The sequence below is a fragment of the Poecilia formosa genome, unplaced genomic scaffold (assembly GCF_000485575.1).
Source record: "Poecilia formosa unplaced genomic scaffold, Poecilia_formosa-5.1.2 Scaffold204, whole genome shotgun sequence".
In the NCBI taxonomy this organism is placed as follows: Eukaryota; Metazoa; Chordata; class Actinopteri; order Cyprinodontiformes; family Poeciliidae; genus Poecilia; species Poecilia formosa.
This window is the reverse complement of record NW_006800143.1, coordinates 491,026-515,593: the sequence shown is the minus strand read 5'-3', so window position 1 is coordinate 515,593 and position 24,568 is coordinate 491,026. Positions and strand designations below refer to the sequence as shown.

At 41.3% G+C, this 24,568-nt stretch overlaps 1 protein-coding gene across 14 annotated transcripts in view; it reads left to right on the top strand.

Moving 5' to 3' along the window:
* Positions 1-24,568, top strand: part of rimbp2b (RIMS binding protein 2b) — a 90,870-nt gene that overhangs the window by 48,620 nt on the left and 17,682 nt on the right. For 12 of the 14 annotated variants that reach the window (XM_016679178.1, XM_016679176.1, XM_016679175.1 and 9 more), the window contains exons 5-15: positions 6,386-6,475; positions 8,711-8,833; positions 12,084-12,188; positions 14,653-14,703; positions 15,082-15,102; positions 17,664-17,868; positions 18,111-18,259; positions 19,477-19,556; positions 20,230-20,339; positions 20,428-21,300; positions 24,219-24,370. In XM_016679178.1, the coding sequence (XP_016534664.1) occupies positions 6,386-6,475; positions 8,711-8,833; positions 12,084-12,188; positions 14,653-14,703; positions 15,082-15,102; positions 17,664-17,868; positions 18,111-18,259; positions 19,477-19,556; positions 20,230-20,339; positions 20,428-21,300; positions 24,219-24,370 (1,959 nt within the window). The remainder of the gene's footprint in view (positions 1-6,385; positions 6,476-8,710; positions 8,834-12,083; positions 12,189-14,652; positions 14,704-15,081; positions 15,103-17,663; positions 17,869-18,110; positions 18,260-19,476; positions 19,557-20,229; positions 20,340-20,427; positions 21,301-24,218; positions 24,371-24,568) is intronic. The other 2 variants (XM_016679177.1, XM_016679186.1) reach the window with 1 other exon arrangement.

The window sequence follows — 24,568 nt, the reverse complement described above, 5'->3', positions numbered from 1 at the left end:
GAAGCTGTATTGTTTAAAGAGAGTCGTCATGATTGACATGTCTGGATTTGGATGATTATTCAAATCCAGACATGTTGTTTTTTTAATCCCCTCTTAGTTCTATTGACAAACCACTTAATTCAACTAAAGGACACTTTATTTCAGTCCATTGCTTATAATTCACTTACAATATTTGTACTTTTTAATTCATTTATTACATTTAAATGAACTACAAATTGTGAGGGTATTAAAGAAAAGAAGTATTTTCTTGCATTAAGGTAAATGATTATTTATCCTCACAGTAAATGTATTCAAAATAAATACTGTTTTCAATGTTTAAGCAATTAGACATTTTATGTTAAGACATTTTATGCTACCAATTTTTTTGGAACAATATGGAGACAGGCACTTAGTGTTGCAATGTGACTGCACCACAGCACAGCAATATAATAATAATGATAATAATAATGTTGATGATAATAATAATAATAATAATAATAATAATAATAGAACTTGGCCGTTCTGATCTCAAATTAACTAAACACCTTTGATATAATTTACAGCGGACCCTGTGGCCCAGGCCTTCCTGTCCAACATCAGTGTCTGACCTCACAACTTTTGGGATGATGGTTGGAAGTTTCCATAAACTCACTCCTAAACCTAGATTCCCAGACAAAAGTAGAAATGCCACCACTATGCTTATTGATTCAGCCCATTTTTGTTAGATTTCTTGATATAGCATTTTTGCTATTTTAACAGTGGTGAACCGGGGCCAGGACGTGTTGGGAGCGAGGGCCAGGCGATGTGTCAGATCCAACAGACTAGATACCGTAGTTCAGATTAATCATGAATTGTGAATGAGCAAATAATGTTACGTCTTATTGTTGTGTGTAAAATGAATGAAACCCTCAAATAACTTTTTCTAATCTATTTTACAGATAATAGCGTCTTACAAATGCATATTTAAACCTGCAATGTGCTGTTCTTTATTCCTCAAAACTCTTTGAAAGAATTCAGACTTGATCTAATCCCAGCCTGAGTTGAGAGAAAAAATAGAGCTGGGTCCCTTATAGGCCAAAAGTAAATTGTACGTATTTCTCACAATGTCTCTGTGCTGTGGCATCTAAAGGCGACTGATTATTTTTGCGCGTTATGACATTAGCAACAAGCCGACGTACGCAGCCAACAGGACGGATTGATGCGATCCAAGATGGAAGTGGTATTTGGGAGGGAAGCTCCTTAATCAGTCAGGTTGGGATCGTGTTTAAACCACGAGTCGACGGTTTAGGTAGAGTTACTGTTGCTGTCAGTCCAGAGAGCTCAGCAGGACAGAAGCAGCCCTAACCAAATGCTGATCAACATTAATCTGAGAGAAAACATGTGGGCTCCTGTAATCCTTGGTAAAGGTTGGTTCAAAAAACATTGAACATGCTTGAAACAGAAGTAGGAACAAAATAATGCAGGATTACTCCTATGAAAGGTTGGAGCTGGAGGGATTCAGCAGTAATGGGACTATTTGGTCCAACATCATTTCAATTTATATGCTCTTGCTTCAAGCCCTTTAGATGAGCTGTCTTTGTGTGCGGCTCTCTGCCCCAAATAAATACTCCATTAGGACTGTTTTCTTTGCTGACCTCCTCCGACCTTCCCTACTCAACGGCAGCCAGCGCGTCTCTCCTCGCCCATTGTCAGCCTGCTGAGTTCGGGGGAAGCAACCCGAGGGACAAACTGTCCCCACATGGTGAGCGGGACTGACAGGCTGGTCTCCACAGACTGCAACATGGCTCTGAAGCCTCCCTGCACCTGGCACGGCGAACGGAGACACAAACACAGACAAGTCCAATGAAGGAGATTGGGATGGCAAGCTGACAGTAATGTCACTTGCAATTTGCTCTAAACTGACTCGCCTCCCTCCTTGTATCAGATTTTTTTTTTTTCAAAAGTAAAAAAAAAAAAAGTGTACATACAAAACCAGGCTCTTTACCTACTTTTTTGAAAGATTCTAACAGTCCATTTTATGAACACTGACAGCTTATATATCAATATACACCAATTTTTTTTTTTCCTGACTTCTTGAGTGGTGGAACTCCAGGGTCAGTAAACGCCTCGTTGTGATTCGCCTCGGCCGTCGTGTATATAAACACGCAGGGCGAATGTGAAAAATGACAGTAAACACTGTCACCGCCATCTGGCACCTCCACCTTCCCGCGTGTCTGATGTTCAACCATCGGCCATCACATCATCAGTCTCGGCTTGCGTTTTAAAGCCTGTTGCCATGGTGACAAGCGGCAGCTCTGCCAGCGTCGCTCAAATATGTATCATGTTTATTGACGATCAATACAAGGGCAGTCCGCCAGCGGACTCGACAAGATCCGGTGCGTCTCTGTGATGTGTCCCCGGAGTAGCTGGGTGAAATACCTGTAAACACAAATAGCTGTAAACACACACAAAAAAAAAAACCTTCCAGAAAGGGCATGCTTGGCATCTGTCATTGGTTTTATGTGCTAGGGAAATACAGGAACATCCTCATATGCATTCCACTTTATTTGAATGTTCCAGCCCTCTGGCGTTTTTCAAGATTAGTGTACTTGCGGAGGACAGGAAGGCTGAAACATTGATTAAATAAAGTGGAATACATATGGAGCTGGAGTGTGTGATGCACTCCTCTCTCTTCGTCTGTTACAGCTTTGGAACAAAATTTGCACTGAGTGTACGAAGGCAAAAATGTGTAACGTTAAAGTGGGAATACAGCGACATTCTCAGATGTTTTCCACTTTATTTAAATGTTCCAGCTTCTGAGCACTTCACAGAAACACAGTGTATGATTTATATTGGTCAATTTTCAGCACATTTTTAATAATTATTACTTTTGTCAGTTTCAAAGTGACCATTGTGGGTTTTTGAGTCACTAACAGAGGGGTGCAAACAGCTTCGTCCATGTGTGTACAGTTTATTTTTGTGTAATAATATAATTTAAAAAAATTATAATACTCATAGATTGTCCTTGATTGTCACATTATTTGCGCAGGAACAGGCATTGAGGTGGATAGCTCAGCTAGTAAAGTTTTGAGTTAATATTTAAAGGGTCCTAAGTTAGAAACTAACTGGTGTTGTGTGAGTCAGTTTTGATTAAAACAAGTTTATACAGATATCAAATTAAACTTTGTCTTTTAAACCCAATATTACTAAATTTAGCCTGTCTATCTATCTGTCTGTCTGTCTATATGTCTGTCTTGCTAAGTAGCTGGCTAGCTAGCTATTTTTTTTACATTTTAAGATGCATTTTCCAACAAAAAGGAAAAAAACAACTCACCGGGAATACTATATTATTGGGTATCTAATGTAAACACTTTCTCAAGACACTGTTGTCTTCTTTTCTCTGTCAAACAGTCACACTAACGTCGCTACGCTAAAGTTGCCTGAGGCCGCATCAATTTGCTTAATCAGCTGTCAGTCTGTTGGAGTGTTTTCCAAACAACGACTAGACCTGGAGAAGCATATGGACTTACATTATTTAATGGTGTTACACAAATTACATACTGACACAAAATGAAAAAGTTAGCCTCTCCCTTTGCAGAATCTGAGTGGACGGACGACATGCAGCTGATGAGGCAGATTGATGTTGCCTTGACCAGCTTCACTCAGTAACACAAGCATCATTTGGTAAAGAAAACGGCAACACACTTAACAATGTTCTCATGTGAAAACACAGATTGTGTGGACTCTGCGTTTAATCTTACCAATTAAATTTCGAATAGTAAATACTAAGACATGGGAACGAGTTGTGCTGTGAAGCTGTAAACAAACTGCGTTGGCTTCATCTGAGTGTCAGATGGGACATCTTTCTTGTCCTAAAATGTTCCAATTTGTATGCCTCCTACTGCACAGCTACCTAATGATATCAAAATGTAAAGGTCATCTGTAGGAAGGAAACATGGATGACTCTGCCTTCATTTACCTCTCTGACGCAAATGGCTTTGGTTAAAAATAAAGTCAAGGAAGCGACAGCTGGCTGCACCAAGAGCAGATGATGAGCTCTCCCGTACTGAACAGAGAGTAAGTGGGTGAAATCCTTGGATTGCTCATGAGTTAAATGACAGGGTTGATTCATCTGTCAGGCTTATCAAAATTAACCATGCTGCTGTCTCGAACCAGGTTGAGTCATGCAGTGATAGACAATAAAATGGCCCCTCTTTGCTTCAATATATTTCTTTTCTGTTGTATATCAATCATGTAGCTATTCTGGCTTTAACAAATAATATGAAATAATAAATAATATAAACCCAGATAAAGTGGAAAATTAATTAACCTGTGTTTATTCTTTTTTTTATTATTATTTTAATTTCATTTAATAATGAGGATCCATCTGAGAATACGATATGAGTTTATGGGGTAGGAGTACATAAGTTTCTTCTTCCTTTTTTCTTTGTGTCCTTCCTTCCTTCTTTTCATTTGCCCTTTCTTTATAACTTTGTTTCTTTAATTAGGTTCTTTATTTTTTTTCCGTCCGTGCTTTCGTCCTTTCCTAACTCTGTGTTGTACCTCTCCACAACTCTCACCTGTCTGCTGGGTTTCATCATCTTCACAATGGCGTTTGTTACCTAATGTGTTTCAAATTGTGATTAAATTACAAATAATAGACGCTATTTACCAGCTAGATGACTTCAATTAGTTTCATTGCATTTTATCCATAGCCATCAAACCAAAGGTTGCAGCTTGATAGATAGCCATTATTAGATTTTTGATTTCAAAGCCCATGTGTCATTTTCCTTCCACGTCACAGTTATGCACTTCATTGTGTTGGTTTGTCATGTAAAATTCCAATCCAATAGGGAAACAGGCTTTTGTGAAACATGTAAAGGTTTCTGTCTGCAAAGCAATGCACAATGAAGATTTTTACTTTTAGTAATGGGACTTTTGCATTGATTTTAAAGTACCATTCTGTGTCTTTTTGTTTTTGTACACTCATGTTGCTACACTCAAGCAAATGTGCCTCAGCAGAAAATCCCAGTTTTCCAGCTGAATAATGCAACTCGGTGTAGGCTGCAGTGTTTTCTGCTTGGTATTTGTTCCATCTGTGGGCTCACAGACTCTCCACAAAAAACGTGTCTTGCCAAGGGATTATGACTTACATTGATCTGTTTAAAGCGTTAACGCTGCAACAATACAGCTCAAGCTGATTGTCTATTTATTGACACTTTTGTCTGTGGCGATATGTGTGCGCTATCACATCCGAAATTTGGCTGGCCTATCAGAATTTCTCCAAGACCTCAAACATTAGTATATAACAGGAAATAAAAACAACTTTTTTCCCCCACAGCACTGCAATGTAAAGTAAAAGTTTCTTTGTTCAGTTTTGGCAGCTTTTTATTCTTCAGTATGGATACCTGACAGACAAACACCTACGACTATTGTTATTGACTCCAAATTGATGAATTACTGGCAGTAAAAACACAAATTCCGCTTAACACATGCAGCTTATAGAAGAAACAAAAGAGAACCCATCTGATCTCAGACGTGACTTCACATGTGCGTAGTCTCCAGGCCGTTTACTTGGTAGTGCTTGTCCTTGACGTTTCTCCTCTGTCGTTTGCCTCTGCAGAGATTGCACGAACACCGGAAGCAGACAGGTTACACGGCTGTGTAAGGGTTTACGGACGTCCCTCATAAATCACCACAATAACAAAGCAAAAACGTTTTCATCCATCTAACAAGTGTTCTTCGGAATGGATCTACTTTTTCCTGTTCACTTTAATCTTCAGTTCAACTCTGAAGCATCCTTCATAAGTTAAACATAAGGCACTGGGAGCAGACCCGCCATCGCAGGCCACAAAGGGGCTCCGTTATACAGTAAATGTATCATGCATGAGCCTGTGGGTTTCCCAGCTCCTGACAACAACAACAACAACCCTTGGCTGCCGGAGCTGCAATAAATTGCTCGTTGTGGAGAACCCAACAGTTGACACTGCAAATTGCTTCCACGGCACACTTTACAATTGTTGATTGAATGTAATTAGTTTTCCCCTCCTACGGTGAAGAGATTGTTTTTCTTTTACTCTGCGCTGGGCACACATGATTTGAAAAAAGTTTGGTACGCATGCGTAAGAGCAAGAGAGAGAGAGAGAGAAAAAAAGCTCTGAAGATTATATGGGTTTCGTTTTGCAAATGCTCGCATAAAAGCCACTTGGATGTCAATATTATTTTACCGCTGTGGTTGACGCAAATGGCAGCTGCTTCTTTTAGTGATTCTCTCCTCCACAAACTGCAGAACCTGAAGCAGTCTCCTCAGATGAATAATGCATGGGTCGTTGCCTACAACACGCCGGGTTTGAGTGCATTCCTCTCGTCTAATCACGGTGACTTTTCGGGTTCTGAGAGCTGCTTTCTTTCTGACTCCTTTGCCTAGGAGAATGAACTTCAAGAATTCCTGCAGGAGAACAAGCACTTGAATCTTCAGTGGTTCAACAACAGCCACAAAGCATCCGAGTATGAAAAGGTAAGAGGTGAAAAGGCTTTATAGAAGGCTTCTCCCTCCTTAAATGCATCTTCACAGAGCTTTTAGCTCGGCACTCGGTTCTCGGTGTGTTTCTCTTCGTAGATCACGGCCTCCCTCTCTTCGCTTTGATGCGGCGTTGGAGGCTTTCTGGGTCATACAAGAACTTAGCTATATCCAGCATTCTAGTGAAGGACATGACTGAAGGAAGTAAAATGTTGCAGAGATATTGACACCCAGTCGAAATAGTTTAGCAAACAGAGACCTCCGGCCTTTCTATGAGTGAGGCAATTTCCTGTAGTAGCAGCTCAGAGGCAGGTGTTTGCCACTAAGGTTAAATGTTATTTTATCAGGATACGAATGACTCTGGGAGCAACGTTCTCATATCAGGCCGATATTAAAAGAAGCAGGGTACAGTGCGGTTCAGGTCTTGTCCTTTGCAAACACATTTTCAGCCTGGCTCCTGCGGTCGGAGAGGTCCTGCTTGTAATAAACCGGCTTTAGCCGATTCTGGTGTAATTTGGATCAGCGTGTCACGGTTAGGTCTGACGGGTGGGTTAATGTACACCAGTGGGTTCGTGCTGTGTGTTGGCACTGCTGCTCAAGCAGACTTACTAGTCTGTGTTTTGATTTGTTGGTGTTTGTACAGTTTATCTCCTTAAGGAATCATTAGTCATTCATGGCTGCTCTGAGGAAGGGGTTTTACCACATTACAGCTGCAGGAGCCAGTCAGCTCAGTGGCGATTAGGGGCCATTAAAAGCGCTGACGGAAAATACTCCCTCCTTAGAAGCAGTTGCAAACGCTGCTTCTACGAATTTGTTCAGTTTCCTTCTTCACACGACTTTATACCGTCTCTAAAGAAAATGTTTGCTCGAAAAATGATTTCAGCGAATTGTGTCTGAGTCGCATTATAAGACACATTGATTTATCACACACAGTCCCTTGTAAAAGTATTTACACCTCTTCAAAATTATCTACTTCCACTTTATAGCTCCAAACTTTAATGTGTTTTCTCAGTATTTTATTCGTCAGACCGATAGATTATACGGGTTTTCTTTTTTTTTTTTTCCACAAAAATAAAATCTGAAAAGTGTAGTGTGGATTTGTATTCATAATCCTTTGCATTGATATCTCAGTCGGTATAAAACTTGCTTTGCACTGTTCAAAAGATCTCAAAGTCTAGACCTACAATTACCTGAAAATCAGTGGCAAGACTTGAGAGCTGCTGCTTACAGATTTCTTCTTTTCTTTCATTCATTAGTTTTTCTTTGTTTGTTTTGTTTTTTTTGGTTCAGTCATTTCGAACAATTAAGTATTTAAGCAAAACTCTCTAAAACTAATTTATCAAAGCTTTAGCTGGTTTGAATTGGAGAGCTTTTCAGTTTTCAGTGTGCAAAGCTAGAAGAGAACAAAAGATTCATTGTGATTGGAGTGAAATGTATTTGGGGCTTGAATTGATCCAAGCTACAGTCTTCAGACTCGTATTTGTTAAAAAAAATAAAAATAAAATGTTATGCGCTACTTTATGGAGGTCAGTTAAATGAAAGTTGAGTATTTTCCAGGGCAACTTTTGCTGGCAACAGGTGAAGAATTATTTGTGTCAAAATGCAGCAGCTCAACTTTAAGCAGCGCTGCCTGTCAAAGGAAAGGTGTGAGAAATACATAGAAAGATGCACGATGCACCTGTTTGCCTGCCAGAGGACAGATTTTGTCAGGATCGTAGCATTTAGCCGTGCTTGATAAAGTCACAAAACAATTCAGGTGTGAAGATGATACGGCTAATCTTGCAGTCACTTGGTTCCATAACAAGAAGCGTGTCAGAAAGGGAAAAGAGTGAAAGAACTGCGCAGTTATCGATTTGTTGCAGGTTTTTAACTACTGACAAACATCCTGGTGTTCTCACCTCAAATAGCAAAGCGATTTTAGATACACAATATAATACTGTATGTGAGTTTTTAGCATTTTTATGCCTATTTAACTTTAAAATTCATTGAAGAACTTGACTGCAAAGAAAGAAAGCTGACACACAAAGGCTTCAATAGATGGATTCCAAAATGGTTTGTTTTCAAATAAATTAAATGACAATGCAATGATATGAAACGGGGATAGGGTTTAATGAGTTGGCCTGGAACCGAACAAAACCATAAAACGCTGTCCAGATCAAGAATCGAAACATGTTTTGCTTTTGGACTGTCACCTTCGTCTGCCTTGACTCTTGACTTGTTCCATCTGAACAGGTGAAATCAGAGTATGCCCAGCTCAAAGAGAGGCTTGGTGTTGTGACGCAGGAGAGAGATTTAGCCCTGTGGGAGAGGAACCAGCTCCAAGGCAAACTGGAGAACCTAGAGCAGGTGCTCAAGGTAAGACAATGCGACCCTGGTGACGCCGCCGTCTGTCCATTCTGTGTCCCCTTCTGGATCTGGAAATCCATTCATTCTGGGGTTTTGATGCAGGTGTTTTTGTAGAGCCTACCTCTTCTCCAGCCCCTCCTCTCCTTCCTGTGCCACTCTAGCCTCCTCCTCTATGGTTTCTAATGTCCTCGACGTGTCTGTTGCCTTCCAGCGTCGTGTTGGGAAGGTCTGACCTGGAGCTGTGAAAGAGCACAAGCTGGGAGCAGTCTGCCCTCTTTTCTTACCTATGTCACTCTTATGTTGTCCAACTTCACTGGATCTGTTGCTTCCTCCCTCCCTCGTCCCCCTCTTCCTTCCCCCTGCTAGATTTCTAAGGTATCACTGCTATGGCCACCTGTTTTGGGAGCAGCTTGACTTATTCCCGTACTGAATGTTTCATGTCAGTGGCTGTGCTTTTGTCTCCCTTTATCGACGAGTTGTTTATCAGACATAAAAAATGAAAGTAAAAAAAAAACAATCACTTGGCTTCGACTACAGCACTGTGGAATGTGATTTATGCATGAGGCAGGATGATGAAGAGTTTGGCTTTATGATGAGAGGGGGAGGAAGAGGAAAGAGAAAAGCCAGGTCACCATCCACGATGATGATGATGATGATGATGATGATGATGATGTCACCTATAAGTTCGACGACATTGCCGATTTTAGAACGTAACTTTTCACGAGCATGAAAATGTCATTTGCTTCTTCCACCGTAGCGCGTCAACGGTTTACACATTTTGGAAGCAGTGATGCGACTAGATGTCACAGGCATCCTGTGTTACAAAGTTCCTAGCATTCAAGTCCCTCCTTTGGATGGCTTCTTTGGTTGAGATGGATGATCACAAGCAAGTGAGCACGCTAACAGAGTTTGTTCACCCCTTTAATGTCACGTAAAAGCCTCCAGATTGATCATTTAAAGACAAAATCTCTGAGGACAACTTTTAAAGACTCCTGTTTAACAAGGCTTTAAAGAGGCATAGTGATACATAAAGGGGGCAGCAAACCTGGAGGTCCAAGTGTATTTGCACTGTCTTGCAGGGTTATTTCTATCCCCTGAAAACCTTTTCACATTTTGTCACGTTACAGCCACACATTTCATTTTGTTGTTTTGAATATTAGGTGATTGACCAATAAGTTGGTGTATAACTGTAGAGTGGGAGGTAAAAGGGAATTGAAAGCCAGAGTGCATTTGTGTTCAGCTGCCTTTACCCCCAATGCCATGAAATGCAATCCAACCAAATGCCTTCAGAAATCATCTAACTAGCAAACTGAGTCCATGCAGTTTTTCTCAGTCGCTTTGGTGCATTTCTCAGAACAAAATTGAAATTCTAAAAACTACTCGTTCAATCTTCAAATCATTGTGTGCACGTCAAAACAGCAGTTCCTCATACATTTGAGCAAGTCACACATGCTTTTGTACATCTTGCAAATGATTATGTACAATTCTTTGCTTTTTCCTACATTTTCAATTGCTTTTGTCATGTTCATCAAAACGTATTATACTGGTCTCTGAATCGTCTTGATCTCCACAGCAGGTCAGCTTAAGTTTATTGTACAAGTCTCAAGATGCAAAATGCTCAAACAGGTTGTCGTAATGCGTCTAGACATTTACATTGGCCTTTATTCTACATCTGACCTGAACTGACAAATTGCTCCCAGGCGAATACTGAGTTTCTCCGATGTACATGAAGCGTTAGATCGACCAACGATCAACCAGGTGTCTGAAATAGATTGAAGGTACATCTCATGAACTATCAGCTGGTAGCAATACAGTGGATATAGTCAGAGCACAACACAATGTTACATTACCGACAATGAAAGGACAAGGATTTGGACAGGGTCAACAGCCAGAAAGAAGAAGAAGAGGAGGAGGAGGAGGCTGCGGCAGAATAGATAGGAGGCAAAACAGAGGAAGAGCAGAAGAGGCTGAGGACATCTGCTACTTTCCATCGCTCCAGCATCATCAGGCAGTGGTTTGTGACCCACACAGGAAGCTGATGGAGTTCCTCTTACCCCACTCTTCAATCCTTAACCCCATGAAGGGATTTTTCTCAGTATAGAGATAGAAAATATATGAAGACTTCACTGTAATTTATGCAGCACTGCATGTACAGTCTTGGTCTTACATATTTTCCTGTTGCTGCTTTAGATTTATTTATTTTTTCTTTGCGCCTGCTTTCTGTATCACAATGACACAATCTGCCAACAAATTACAGTAAAAGCATGTCCAGCCACAGTTTACAACAGGACATCCTCCCCATAGTACACTGTTACATTGAAAACGTGACTAATCAGTTTGTCTTGTCCGAACACAGTGAAACAATTCTGAGGCAATTCTGACACATATTTAATTTTTGAGAAATGAACTGGATTTTGCAGGTAATTCCTGGTGTTTCGCTGTTTGTGCAAATTGTTTTGAGAAATGCACTTTCTGTTTTGCAAATGTCGAAAGTTATTTGAGAAATGCACCAAAGCGACAGAAAAACTGCGTTAGTAGGTTCTCTCCGCTGGTCCGCTGGTGCGCTCCTTGGTCTTCATGATTGTTTGTTCTCTAATGTTTTCCAACAAACCTTTGCATAGCGACATAAATCCAGGGATTATTCGGATCTTCAATTAAAGACAGGCTGACTCTTAATTACTGCCGCTGCTTATTGTTCAGGTGACGTCTGAAGGCATTTCACTATACTGGATTTTATTTAGGGGCAAGGCAATAAAGGGGGCTAAACATACAAAAGCAACCCTTTTCAGATATGAACTAAAAAGTAGAAAAGCATGTGTAATTTCCCTTCCACTCCAGCTATGTGACGTTTTCTTCTAATACGAGTGGCCGTTGAGGTGACAAAAAGTGGGAAAGTGGAAAAAAGGGGTGTGAGTACTTTTACAAGACAATGTTTGTTGTTGTTTTCGTTGTTTAAAACGCAAAGCATCTCTTGTCTTCTTTTATAACCTAAATTCATTCAGATTTGTTGATCATTCACAACAAAATAGAATCATCTGTTTTACAAATGAAAGTTCACGCCTTCAAAGATGTAGGCATCAGCCTCTGATCCACCATTAGTCACGTTTACCGCTTCGTCTTCAGTAAATACGGACTTGAAGATCTGAGATGCTTTTCTAAAAAGTAGAACGTCACTGGATTTCAGTCCCACTAACATCAGCCCTCTCTGCTCCCCCTCTTCTCCTTCTGGCTCTCCACCCCTGCCGTCCTTTGTGGACAGCATATGCGCGAGGCTGCAGAGCGAAGGCAGCAGCTAGAGTTGGAGCATGAGCAGGCCTTGGCTGTACTCAATGCAAAGCAGCAGGAGATTGACCTTCTTCAGAAGGTAAGAGAAGTCCGATTGTGTAACACTCACAGCGCCAGAGGACTGGGCTTTTTTTTGTTGTTGTTTGTTTGCTCGCTCTGATCTTAGTATGTGTTACGGGTCAAAGAGCATTTTTAGTTGAACACCGTTGGAACGCATACTGCGCAGCAAAGGCAAAACTTCCCTAAAACACTCCATCAATACACTGCAACCCTTACCTGTCTCGTTTTATCATCAAACCCCCCCAATAGTTCATCCTCTTGATCACTCCTCCTGTTTGTTACGCGCGAGCTCATCGGCAATTTGTAACGTAGAGTAGAAATGACAGAAAATAATAAAACAAAAAGCCTTTCTCGGCCATTTGATGGTCGAGTCTCCTCTTCTGTGCACTGGAGCCGACTGTGATGTCAAAGCGAACCCGGCAGTCGCTGAGATTGCTGATGGTGTGAACGTGATAGGAATTGTCACCAGTGCCATCTCTAGAAAAACAGTTTGTACCACAGTGTTGCCGTGGCTGTAGCGCCCCAACTTCACAGTCAGCTTTTTACAGGCTGTGGCTCTCAGCTTTTTTTTTTCTCTCTCTCTCATTAACAGAAGCTCGTTATGGCCTTATCTCCCTTCAGACACAGGCTGCTCTCTGTGTTCTCCCAAACTGATGGACTGCAAAGGAGATTTATCATCCTGTAAAGTCCACACATGCTCTTATATGCATATGTGTAGCAGATGTTTGTAGCTCCTGCAAAGGGAAATGTCGTGTGTGCTGCCGTGTTCCCTCACAGTCACCGTGTTTTACGTTACGTAAAGCTCATTCCTCTTGCAGGCACTACAGAAGTGTTGCTAATTACTTACAAAAACATAAAACTCGATTGAATTAAATCTATGTTTGTTTGCACAGAGCCTTAGAAAAGGCAAAGCAATTAATTTCAATTACTCCACATGCTCAGTGGTGACAGAGCGATCTTTCAAAGTAGGCAATTATCCAATAACAAATGGAACGCAAACAAATCAATGTAAAACATATAGCCGGGGCATTGCAGACGCGACAGCAGTCTATCAACACACGTCATGATGGTGTTTAATGTGAACAAAGAGCAGCGTTCTGTGCCGTTTCTGTTTTCAGAGAAACCAGAAGTGAAACGGTTTGGATGTGTGAGTTGTAATATTAATTATACAAAGTTATCCCATGAATGTTTTGTCCCGCAACAACCGCAGTGCATTTTACGAGGATTTTATGCGACAGACTAACACAAAGCAGTGAAGTAGCATAATTGTGAAGTGCTAGTATAGGTACGTGTTATATTACGCTTTTTAAGAAAACTCTGAAAAGTGTGGCATGCATTTGTATCCGGCCTTTCTGAGTCATCACTTTGTCGAACCTCCTGCCAGCTGCGATTACGTCTCAGTCAGATTTGATAGATGGTGCCTCTAAAGGATTGTCAAAGATTTTCCATTGGATTTATGTCTTGAATCCAGCTGAGCCAATGCGACACATTAAAGTGGTCCAAGCCGTTCCACTGTTGCTCGAGGTTTGTTTCTGTTGTGCTGCTTCTGAGAAGTCTTCTTCCAGCACCGCACCGTATTCAGTTTCTTCTGTTGTCCATCAACACTGAGCAGCTTCACCACTGAGAAAAATAATTACCCAAATCATAATGCCACCACCACCGTGCTTCGGCTCAGATTTAATTTTTTCAGTGTGACGTTCTTAAGGTGTGATGGATTCAGCAGAGCTCTTTAAAACGTCAAGCGATGGGACACTGTTTTACAACATAATCTTGATGTTATCTCCTTAAAAACTTTCTCCCCGATGTGTCTGCTTTGCTCTTTGGTCTCCATTGTGCCGTTTGTTCACTATTGTTCTCTAACGAGCGTTGGAGGCTTTCACCGAATCCCTGAACTCACACTGAAATTAAATGAAATTAAATACATGCAGACTCCTTTTCCTAATTGGGTGACTTGTCAAGGCAGTTGGATTTTAATTAAGGCCGTCAGAGTGAAAGGGGGGTAAATACAAATGCACACCACACCTTTCATTTATTTGTGAAACATGTTGAAAACCATGTACAGTATTTTTTCCTTCTACTTCAAAATTAAGCACTACTTTGTGTTTTTTTTATTTGGTCCAAAAAAATCCTAATAAAATACTTAAAATGTATGAGTAGTTATGCCAGGTCACCGCATATTGGAGACAGTTTTTTTTTCTCTGACAAGCAGATGATTCAAACAGGGAGTTAAGAAATCTCCAAACATGAAAACAGTAGAAGGAAAAACCCACAACATTTAAGTACGATCCGAATCATCGACTTAATTAATAACCCGTTAGGTTTTATTGGCTCAGCATCTGTAGCAAAGGAAACTCTATAACTCGTTGAGTTCTTGTGCCTTTGAAATGCCTCTGTGCTGTTTGTGAAAGCCTTTCTCTGGTTTAAGTGACATTAAGCATCAACAAAGAGTGCTACATGAGTGAACTGCCCCCTGTGTTTCCCAGGCTCAGGTTGAGGCTAAAAAGGAACATGAAGGCGCTGTCCATCTGTTAGAGGTGAGCGTCTGGACACGGGGGTGGGTGGGTGGCTGGCTGTGTGTTTTTGTGTGGGTGCTGCATGAGAATGTGAGATCAGGCTGTGAGTAAATTTCTCATCTTTACTATGTCACTATAGAAAACCTTGACAGCCGTGCTATTTCTTTCTTCAAATTGAATTCATATATTTAGTCTTCTTTCATTTATTTTTGAAATGCAAATATGCACTTTGGGTCCATATAAGTGACCTATTTACAAGTTTGGCTGTATGTTAGTGTGAAGCAAGTTGTTTTTATATTTATTTTAATATAATTTCAAGATATGTGTGAGTGATCACATATTTGATTTCTCTCCCTGCATCTCTTTTTACTGTATGGGTCTATGTTTATGCATAAACAGAACCACTTGGACAGCATGCAGGTATTTCATAATTGCTTTTATTTATTTCCTTGTGCTTTTTAGAACCACACCAGTAAAAAGCAATAGGATACAGCAGACTATGCAGTCAAAAAAAAACAAACAAAAAAAAACGTGATAGAAATGATGTTTCACCACACTTCAAAAACTGTTATTCAATGTGGGCTGGGTTTAGAAATGTAGCATTAGGTGCTATATATCTGCTTAAGTTAGTGCCGGGGGGAGGGAGGGAGTAACATAAATCTCGTACAACCAGATGGAAATTGTGAAGTGTCAATTTTCAAAAGTGTTCTGAGTTTCATTTGAGCAATCTTTATTTGGCTTCACTCACTGAACTAGGGCTCATATTTTCCTTCAGAGAGAGTTTACAAGAGGAAACTCGGCCTACTTCATCAGTATTGCTTGATTATGAAGAAAAATTCAGGCTGAATGTTTTTGGGTTTTTCCCCCAGCAGGTTATTGTGCACAAACTTCACGTTTATAAAAATAAAATCCTAATTATTTACATGTGAATGAAAAAAGTATCTTGCACAGCCCCTTATTTCTTTACATATTCAAATCCTTGGAGCCTGACTCATCTCTCCGTGCTGCCTTGTTGAATAGCAGGTTAGATTTTCTGATGTTCTTTTGACAGCGCAGCACTTAGCAACAAGTTGTAAACCTTCAAAGGATGAAGAAAGCTCTTATAGAGAAAACAGTGATCCATCTATATAGGCAGTTCATCCAGAAGTAAGTCACAGTACTTCACCTTTTCCACATTCTTACGTTAAAGCCATATTCCGAAATATATTCAATTCCTGTTTTGTACTTAAAACACGTGACTTCCCATGTATTCACAGCCATTATTCAAACTGCTGAAGCACATTGGGCAGCAATCACAGCTTCAGGTCTTCTAAAACATGAAGCCACGAATTTGGCAGAGCTGTTTTTGGACAGTTCCCCCCACACCTCATTTGCTCAAACCGCCCTGTTTCTATCTTGCTGTTTGCTTTGGTTTGTTGTCCTGCTGGAAGACAAACTCCAGGCCCAGTCTGAGGTCAAGAGCACTCTGAACAGGCTTTTATCCAAAATGTTTCTACATTCCTACAGTCATCTATCCTTGAGTAGTCTTCCCATTTCTGTGAATAATATCCCCACAAACAACCGTGTTTCACTGTAGGAGTGATATTAGGAATGATATGAGGCATATGTTGAGCAGCGGGTGGTTCCCTCCAAACATCATGCCTTGTTTTTTGCCAAAGAGTTCAATCTTTGCCTGATCAGACCAGAGAGTTTTATCTGTCACGGTCGGACTTTCTTGGTAAATTGGTGGATTGATGCAGAAATGTTTGTCCTTCTGGAAGGTTCTGCTCCCCCACAGAGCAAAGTCAGCATGGCGTTCTTGATCACTTCCCTGAATAAGACGCCTCTCCACTGATCCCTCAGGTTAGATGGCCGTCTAGCTCTAAGGAAAGTGCTGATGGTTCCATTTTCCTACATTACCTTTACGAAAAATGTTTGCTACATTGAAGCAATACTTAAGGAAATAGGGGCTGATTCAAGACTTTTATCTGCGGCAGACTCTAGATCCTGAATGTTTTGGCAAATTATAAAATTAATATTAGCAATATTCTTAGTTTCCAGTACACTGACCTGAAATCTTAAAGAGAGTAAAATAATGTTACATGTTGTTTCTTTAATGGCATGTTGAACGTTTTTCAGCATGTGTGTGAAAAATGTCTGTTTCTTGACTTTATATTCTCTCTTAGATTTGTAGAAATCTCATTGTTTGCCTTCATGTAGCATGCTGTTTGTAGCATGTGTAAAATGGCCATAGCGTGTCCAAAACAGCCCTAATTGGAGCTGTTCATGGGGAAAAGTAAAATAAATAAAAAAAATCATAGTGCCTTAAGGTGTGTCTTTGGGTCAGACCGCTGAGAAATGATTGCTGGTGAATTTCATCATTAGGCTTGTGAAAACGTGCTGCAGTGCCTGGACTTTCCATGAGTTTGTACCTCAGCCTTTCCCGCCGTTTTACGTATATGAAAGCGGTTGAAATTTTTCTTATTGTATTCTTCTGTCGTGAAGACCACAACCAACGATATTTAAGGTGACGATACATTTCTCTTCCAGGTATATGTGGAATAAACATAGACGTCTTATTTGGTCGCTACCAAGTGCATTTTTGACGTTTCGCTCTCAGGTTCAAATTGTTGGTTTTGATCTTCACACTGTCATCAGCTCAATAAGAAAAATGTCAAGTTTCATTCTCGTCATCCAGATTTATTCAAAGACTCTTAAAAGTTGCATTTTCTTTGGACTTTTCTGGTTACTTGAGTTTTCGTTCTGTAGTGCTTCGTATCGTGTCACTTCAGTCCAACATGTGATACCATTCAACATTTTATTTGCATGCATGCACCACTGTTCGGCATGTGCAACGTTCAGAATAATGTCGGCATTGTTTTTGCACCCGTCTTACTTCTCTCTTTGTCTGTCCCTCCCTTTTGACCTTGCCTCTTCATGTGTCCACGCCTTGCTCTTTGTCCGTTTCTGCTCTCTAACGCTCCTCCGCCCGACGTCGTCAGGCCAAAGTCCGAGAGCTGGAGGAAAAATGTCGGTCTCAGAGTGAGCAGTTCAACCTCCTCTCCAAAGAGCTGGAGAAGTTCCGGCTTCAGGCTGGGAAATTCGACATCCTTAGCACTGAACCCTTAACTTTGAGTGAGTCTCCGGGGTCCCCCAACAAATCCTTATCACAGCTCCTCAATGGATTGGCCGCTCCAATCGAGAAAGGTACGGAGAAAGTCTGTGAGGTTTGTGAATACGCTGTTTGTTTTTATCATCATTTCTCTTTAAGACTGCTAACTATCTAATAAATATACAATTGTAGCTGTATTGTTCGCACTCAATTTGGTAAAAAGAGAAACAGTTTCAGGTTTCAAAAGATTAGATGGAGGTGTATTTATCTTTCCTTGCATCTTTTGTTGTTGTTTTTTGCTACGAGGATCTGATGAGAAGGGGTGTTTGTTCCACAGGCAGTGAGGGTCCAACAAGCAGATCTTTGATATCTGAATTCATTCGACCACTCCAGATCAGTGGAGACAAGCCCGAGCTCCTTTCCGTCAAGCCAACATTCCTCAGTCGCAGTCGAGCCAGCAGCCCAGCACGAGCTTTCCTCTCTGAGGTACCCGCTAGTGCCCGCTCTGATCCGCCGTGGTCCTTTTATTGGGTGTCACTCTGTTTCCTGTCTGCTCTCCAAAACGCAAAAAAAAAAAAAAAGCACAATTTGGACTCGTCTGATCTGAGAGCAACGATGAGCTCATCGGTTAAACTAGAGACTGGAGATGGGATTCTAGAAATGGAAAAATAAAAGTCTTCAGCTGAATCCTTACTGCAAAGCGAAACGGTGGTTTCCTCTGCATCACTGCAAATCCACAGCCGCAATAAAAAGCTTCCTGCTTATGGGACTGAGATCTTTGTGCAAACAAGACTAAAATGTAAACTGTTACAGCTTTGCTCCTCAGCTCTTTTACAAGACAGATTATTGCTGCCTTTTGTTTTACATACCTCAAAATATAGAAAAGCACCATAAAACAGGATGTGGCTTCTTGGAAAACTTTTCACAATAAATTACTGCTCTGCCAATAATTGAAACGATAAAACTCTCAGACTTTTTAGATGGATAAATTAACTTACTGTAACTGTGCAGGAGGCTTTTGCTGCTTTTTTGCCATTAACAATAATTATTTATATTTGGCCCGGAGTCCTTGTCACACACACACAGCCGTGTTGCTCTTGGATCAGCATCTCTGTTTTCGGCTGATGTGTCCCTTCCCATTTTTGAGTTAAGCATCAGTCTAAATGAACAGCCAACATGCCGACACAGTAAATACTTCCTTTTCTTGACGTTTCGAACACCTCAAATTCTTTTGTCTTCTTTTATTTATAAATATTTACCGCCGTTGCTTACTGAAAATCTCTTCGGAGGCAAATCCTGTCAGCGCACCCTGTTAGAAAAACCTGATCAGTGACATAACAACCTCCTTTCAGAGCAAATCAAGTGTAAACGCTGCTAATTCTGGCCACCAGCGGATTTGTTAGTGTATCAATACTTTTATTTTCCAGACATTTCCCTGTTATCCGTAAGTGCTGTGTAGTAATATGTGTTACTGACAAAGAAAAGAGTATAAATATCCACACACCATGGATCCATTAGGATATTTTTTTTTTTTACTTCTTCTCTGTCTGAAACTTTATTTCAATACAAACTCTTACACCTGCTATCATATTGTCACCAATTACATAACCTGTAATTTTCTCTGAATGTGTTTTTCTGGTTTTCTGGATGTGAAGTGAAGGAGAGCAGGAATCATGATTATTTTGTCTGTGATGCTTCTTCAGATGGACAAAGAGCTGAGCTCAACCACCAGGTCCAAACCACGTTTCACAGGGAAGGTCCGTCTGTGTGTTGCCAGATATAGGTAGGTAACATAGCAGACGACGTTTCACCAGCCTTTTACAGCTCAGCTACATAATTACATCGGAGGAATTTTTGTTCAGTCGTTTTAGTTTTAACAAGAAATTTTTGCTTCCTAATCTCTCAGAATCTTAAAAGAGGAAGCAAATGTTGGGACGCCTCATAGAAAATGCTTATAGTAAACTCTGAATCATGGATGACCTGAGAATATTTGCAGAAAATATATTTTCTGGTAATCCTAAAGAGAGTTACTCTTTTTTAAAAAATGATTATATACACAAATCAGGCAGAACATTATGACCATCAAGAGGTGAAGTAAATGACACTGATTATGTATTGGATCATGGCACCTGTTTGTTGGTGGGGTCTATTGGACACAATGCGAATATTTTATCCTCCAAGTTTGTGTTGAAGGCAATACATTAAGGATGCCTGATGGAGAGTATTTGGACATCTGCAGGTCTTGTGAGGTATGCCTAGTCTGCAGTGGTCAGTCTATCCCAAGTGCTCCATGGAAGGATGAGTGATAAAGGCTTGTTGATGCACAGACCAGACCAGTCAGAGCATCCATGCTGGTCATAATCTTGTGCCTGGTCATAAAGCAAACCAAGGGTTAAATATGTATTAAAAAATCTGTCTAATTTGTTTTGTTCTATTATTTATGTTTAATATTCTAGTTATAATCCTTATGACGGGCCTAATGAGCATCCCGAAGCAGAGCTCCCCCTGGTGGCCGGGAAGTACCTCTATGTTTATGGAACAATGGATGAGGATGGCTTTTACGAAGGTTTAACACTCAATGAAATGTTTTAGTCTTTTCTATTACTTTGCCACACATCTGTATGACCATTTATTATTCTTTTTTATTTTTTCAGGAGAGCTGCTGGATGGACAGCGGGGGCTTGTCCCATCAAATTTTGTGGAATTTGTCCAAGATGACGACACGCCCTCTGCCCAACACAGGAACACCACGGTTAAAGAACCGGGCTACCTCAACCACAGTAGCCTGGGGCCTCCGCGACATTCGAGCGGCACCGGAACGAGACCGAGCATAAGCAGCCTGGTCTCTGACAGTAAGCTAGACTGTCTAAGCACCAGCAGCTTGGGCATGGACCTCCTGGGCTCCTCCAGCAACGGGACCGGAACCCTGGACGTCAGTATTGATGAGGTCGGTGAAGACATTGTGCCTTACCCCCGCCGCATCAACCTGATCAAACAACTAGCCAAGAGTGTGATTATTGGCTGGGATCCTCCTGTGCTGCCCCCGGGATGGGGCTCAATCAGTGGCTACAATGTACTGGTTGACAAAGAGGTCCGGATGAGTGTCCCCTACGGGGGCAGGACAAAGTCTCTAATCGAAAAGCTCAACCTTGCCACCAACACGTACCGCATTTCCGTGCAGAGCATCACAGACCGGGGCCCGTCAGACGAACTCCGCTGCTCCCTTCTTGTGGGGAAGGATGTAGTGGTGGCACCATACTACCTGCGGGTGGACGGCATCACTCAGAGCTCCGCCGAGCTGTCTTGGATGCCCAGCAACAGCAACTACAGTCATACTATCTTCCTCAACGGTGCAGAGTATGACATGGTCAAGGCTGGGGGCTACAGGTACAAGTTTTTCAACTTGAAGTCCATGACGGTTTACAAGGTGAAGGTTGTCGCACAGCCACATCAGGTGCCTTGGCAGCTTCCAGGTGATCAGCGGGAGAAGAGGGAAATCTCTGTGGAGTTCTGCACTCAGCCTGCAGGTCAGTCTCTGACACATAGCTAAACATGGACTCTTGGTTGCAGAAAAGGCATTGCTGGTTGACTGGCAACCAGCAATGCCAGTCAACAATATCTCAGTACAACAATATCATTACCATATTGCTTTAAAGTCCATGTTATGTAAAGTCAATTTTTTTTTAGCTTTACATCATGGTAGATAATGCTATGCCCTGATAAAAAACAGGGCACAGGGTGTGGAGTGTTGCTTCGATGCTTTCATGCATGCTAATCTCCCTTGGCAATCATTCGGCTGTCCAAAACGCCTGGTTGGACCTAGCCCCGCCTTTGAGGGGCGAAACTCCTCCTTGGATCTGCAGTTTCCAAGCTACAGAGCTTCTTCCATGCAGAGCAGCCCTCTCCTGCGACTCCCTCCAATCAGCTCCTTCAGACTAGCAGCAGCAATTAGCAAACACCTGGTGGAACTGTGCGTCTACTGAGCTCATTGTACGAGCTGCTGCTCAGTGCAAGACTTGTTAAAGGGTCAATAGAGGAGTGGTCTTGTGATGACTTCCTGACTGCAGAATTTCAGAAAGAGCAGGAGTTTTTAAAGAGACAGAGACCCAATTTCAGTGTATTAAATTATGAAATCAAATTTCTTTGAAGTCATATTTGATATATAGAGCATATTTTATAACAACTAAAGGACACATAGTTGCTTGTGCTATAAAATGGCACAGTGTAGTTGTAACAATGCTGCCCCTTTAAACGTGCATGCCACTTCGAATCAGTAATGAAAGCAGACTTATTTCCCCTACATTAAATACTTATAATTAGGTGCCATTCAAATGTAAAACTAACTTGAAGACCCTTTCTGGCTCCAGCTGGGTCTCTTTTAAGGCTCAACCTAAAACAGTCCTCTAGCTTTATAGTCCCAAATTGCTTCAATTACTCTTTACTAGCATTAATTAGTGTTTAGAACCAGCTTAATAAATGCGTCTTATGTGCAATGATTGTGTTACATAATTTCAATACAACAGCAGCACTGCAGATTCTACAGATTTACAAAAAATGATCAGTTCTAACACCTGAACTCAGACAGTTCAGGTGTTAGAGTCTTGAGTCTTGCTTATCGAGAAGCGAGCTCTCCAAAATGTTTTTTTTTTTTTTACTTCCCTGCTCGCTGTGTGTGGTGGCGAGACAACTACGGGTCGTCGTCTGTTGTAACAGCCTCTCTATTACATTGTATTTATATCTCAGGGAAAAGAATGGCATGGATTAGCAATTAGAAATTAAAGCAAGTTAAATTAACATTTTAAAACGTGGCTTAACTCTTATTAGTTTAAATGAATTATTATGGGCCTCAACAATGTACTACTATTTTATTAAAAAAAACAATTATTTCTTAGCATGGGTATGCTACTTGCTACTAAATATGTACCAAAATCAAGGGTAGATTATTGTAAAATCTTCAGCGTGAGATTTTGCTAGTGCAATAAAGGATGAATTTATTTTAAGGCTTTTTACGCATCTTCGTCTGCAATTACTTACTGAGATATCAATGCACGCAGAATAATCTAATCAGAAGGCTTCAGAGGACATAACTGGACGGCATGGAAAACAGGACTTTCTCACAGTAGGCTTAGATCTCTCAGACTTTTCCACCACAGGACTTTTCGCTGCATTTCTGTCACCAGCTGTCTGGCTGTGGCAAAGATTTTGAGGGGGAGCTCAATAGGAGGTTTCTTCTTTGCGATCGCAACGTTTTAAATTCAGCATAATCGCTCAGATGCGTTGCTGCGAGTCACTTCTCGAGGCGAGCAGGAGGTCAGCTCATTTGTAAACACAAGACAGTAGGACGGATATAAGTCCAGGCTGGAAGTTGGAGCTGATATTTGTGCTGGCAGCTGATGCAGCTACATGCTGAGAGTTCATTAACGGATCTATCTATCGGACGTGTTAATTAAAGCCACCTGAAATAGCGTGAGGACGGGTGGCGGAGAGCTGTTGTCAATATGAAAGACAATCTCTCGAAGCCCTATATTAAGCTTTTACGCCCAGCATGTGTTTTTCAAACAAGCCACTTCATTAGTGCTTAGCGATACAACATTTTTGTCGATATTAGTCACCCGGAGCTGCAATTCATTGCCTGAAAGGGAAGCAACTGTGTGCCCGCTGGTTTCCAGAGTTAATGAAAGTGGCTGGAGGGACGTATTTATTTAAACTCTCATTTCAGTTTAGCAGAGGACCTCGTTGTTTATGATATCGGCGGCGTGAAAATGACGGGAGAAAATTGAATCTCCAAGCAGTCGCTCTTCCCCTGTTCCACGTCTGCGTTGTCTGCTGGCGGGAAAAAGCAGAAACGCAATGAGAATGTGTGGATGTTGGGCTGTCAGTCCCATCCTGCAGACTCTCACAGCTGCACATTGATGCATGGTGATGCTTCTCCACGACTGCCGCTGCTCACTTCCACTCCAGGTGAGCAGCAGCACTGCACAGATGGTGCGTTATTTAGAATGCAGCCAGCGCTGACAGATTGCAGAAATTGCTAACTGTGTTTCTCTTTGAAAATTGTCAGCAAACTCTGGCGGCGAGATATCGTTTTCCAAAGAAATCACGGTTGAATCCTCGCTACCTTGTTTTTTTAATTTTTTGTATGTAACAGCTACAGTTGAAGTATACAACTATGGTAAAAACATACACAACAAAACCCTAAATTTTTACATCGGCTTTTTATAAGGTATGCATTGGCATAGATACGAGAATATCCTGCAAAGTAGTTTTTGGTTGTAATTATTTCAGACACGTCATTCGTAATATTCTATTTAGAAGTAAGAGCAAAATATGTAACGATTGAATTAGTTTGCATCGGGTTTGATCAAATTGACCCAAATCTCTTCAGAGACTGTTGACCTTTAACCAGTGTGTGCGTGTGTATGTGTGTGTGTGTCGTCCTCCTCAGGGCCTCCTCTCCCTCCCCAGGAGGTACAGGTCCAGTGTGGCCAGACTCCAGGGGTCCTCCAGGTCAGATGGAAGCCGCCTCCCCTGACACCTTCAGGAACCTCTAATGGGGCTAGTGTAATTGGCTATGCTGTTTGCACAAAGGGACAAAAGGTACCTTTTTTTCCCCCCTTTAGTCTATAGTGCAGGTCGTAGAGGCTGAGTTGCTGTAGCTTCCTCAAGGGCTCCAACTGTGGGTAGAGCTCTGTTGCCATCTCCTGGAGGAATGACTGAAATGTTGATAACCCAGTCTCTTGGGACCAAAAGAAAAAAAAAAGATATGAATCCACAGAACCGTCTCCATCAGTCCCT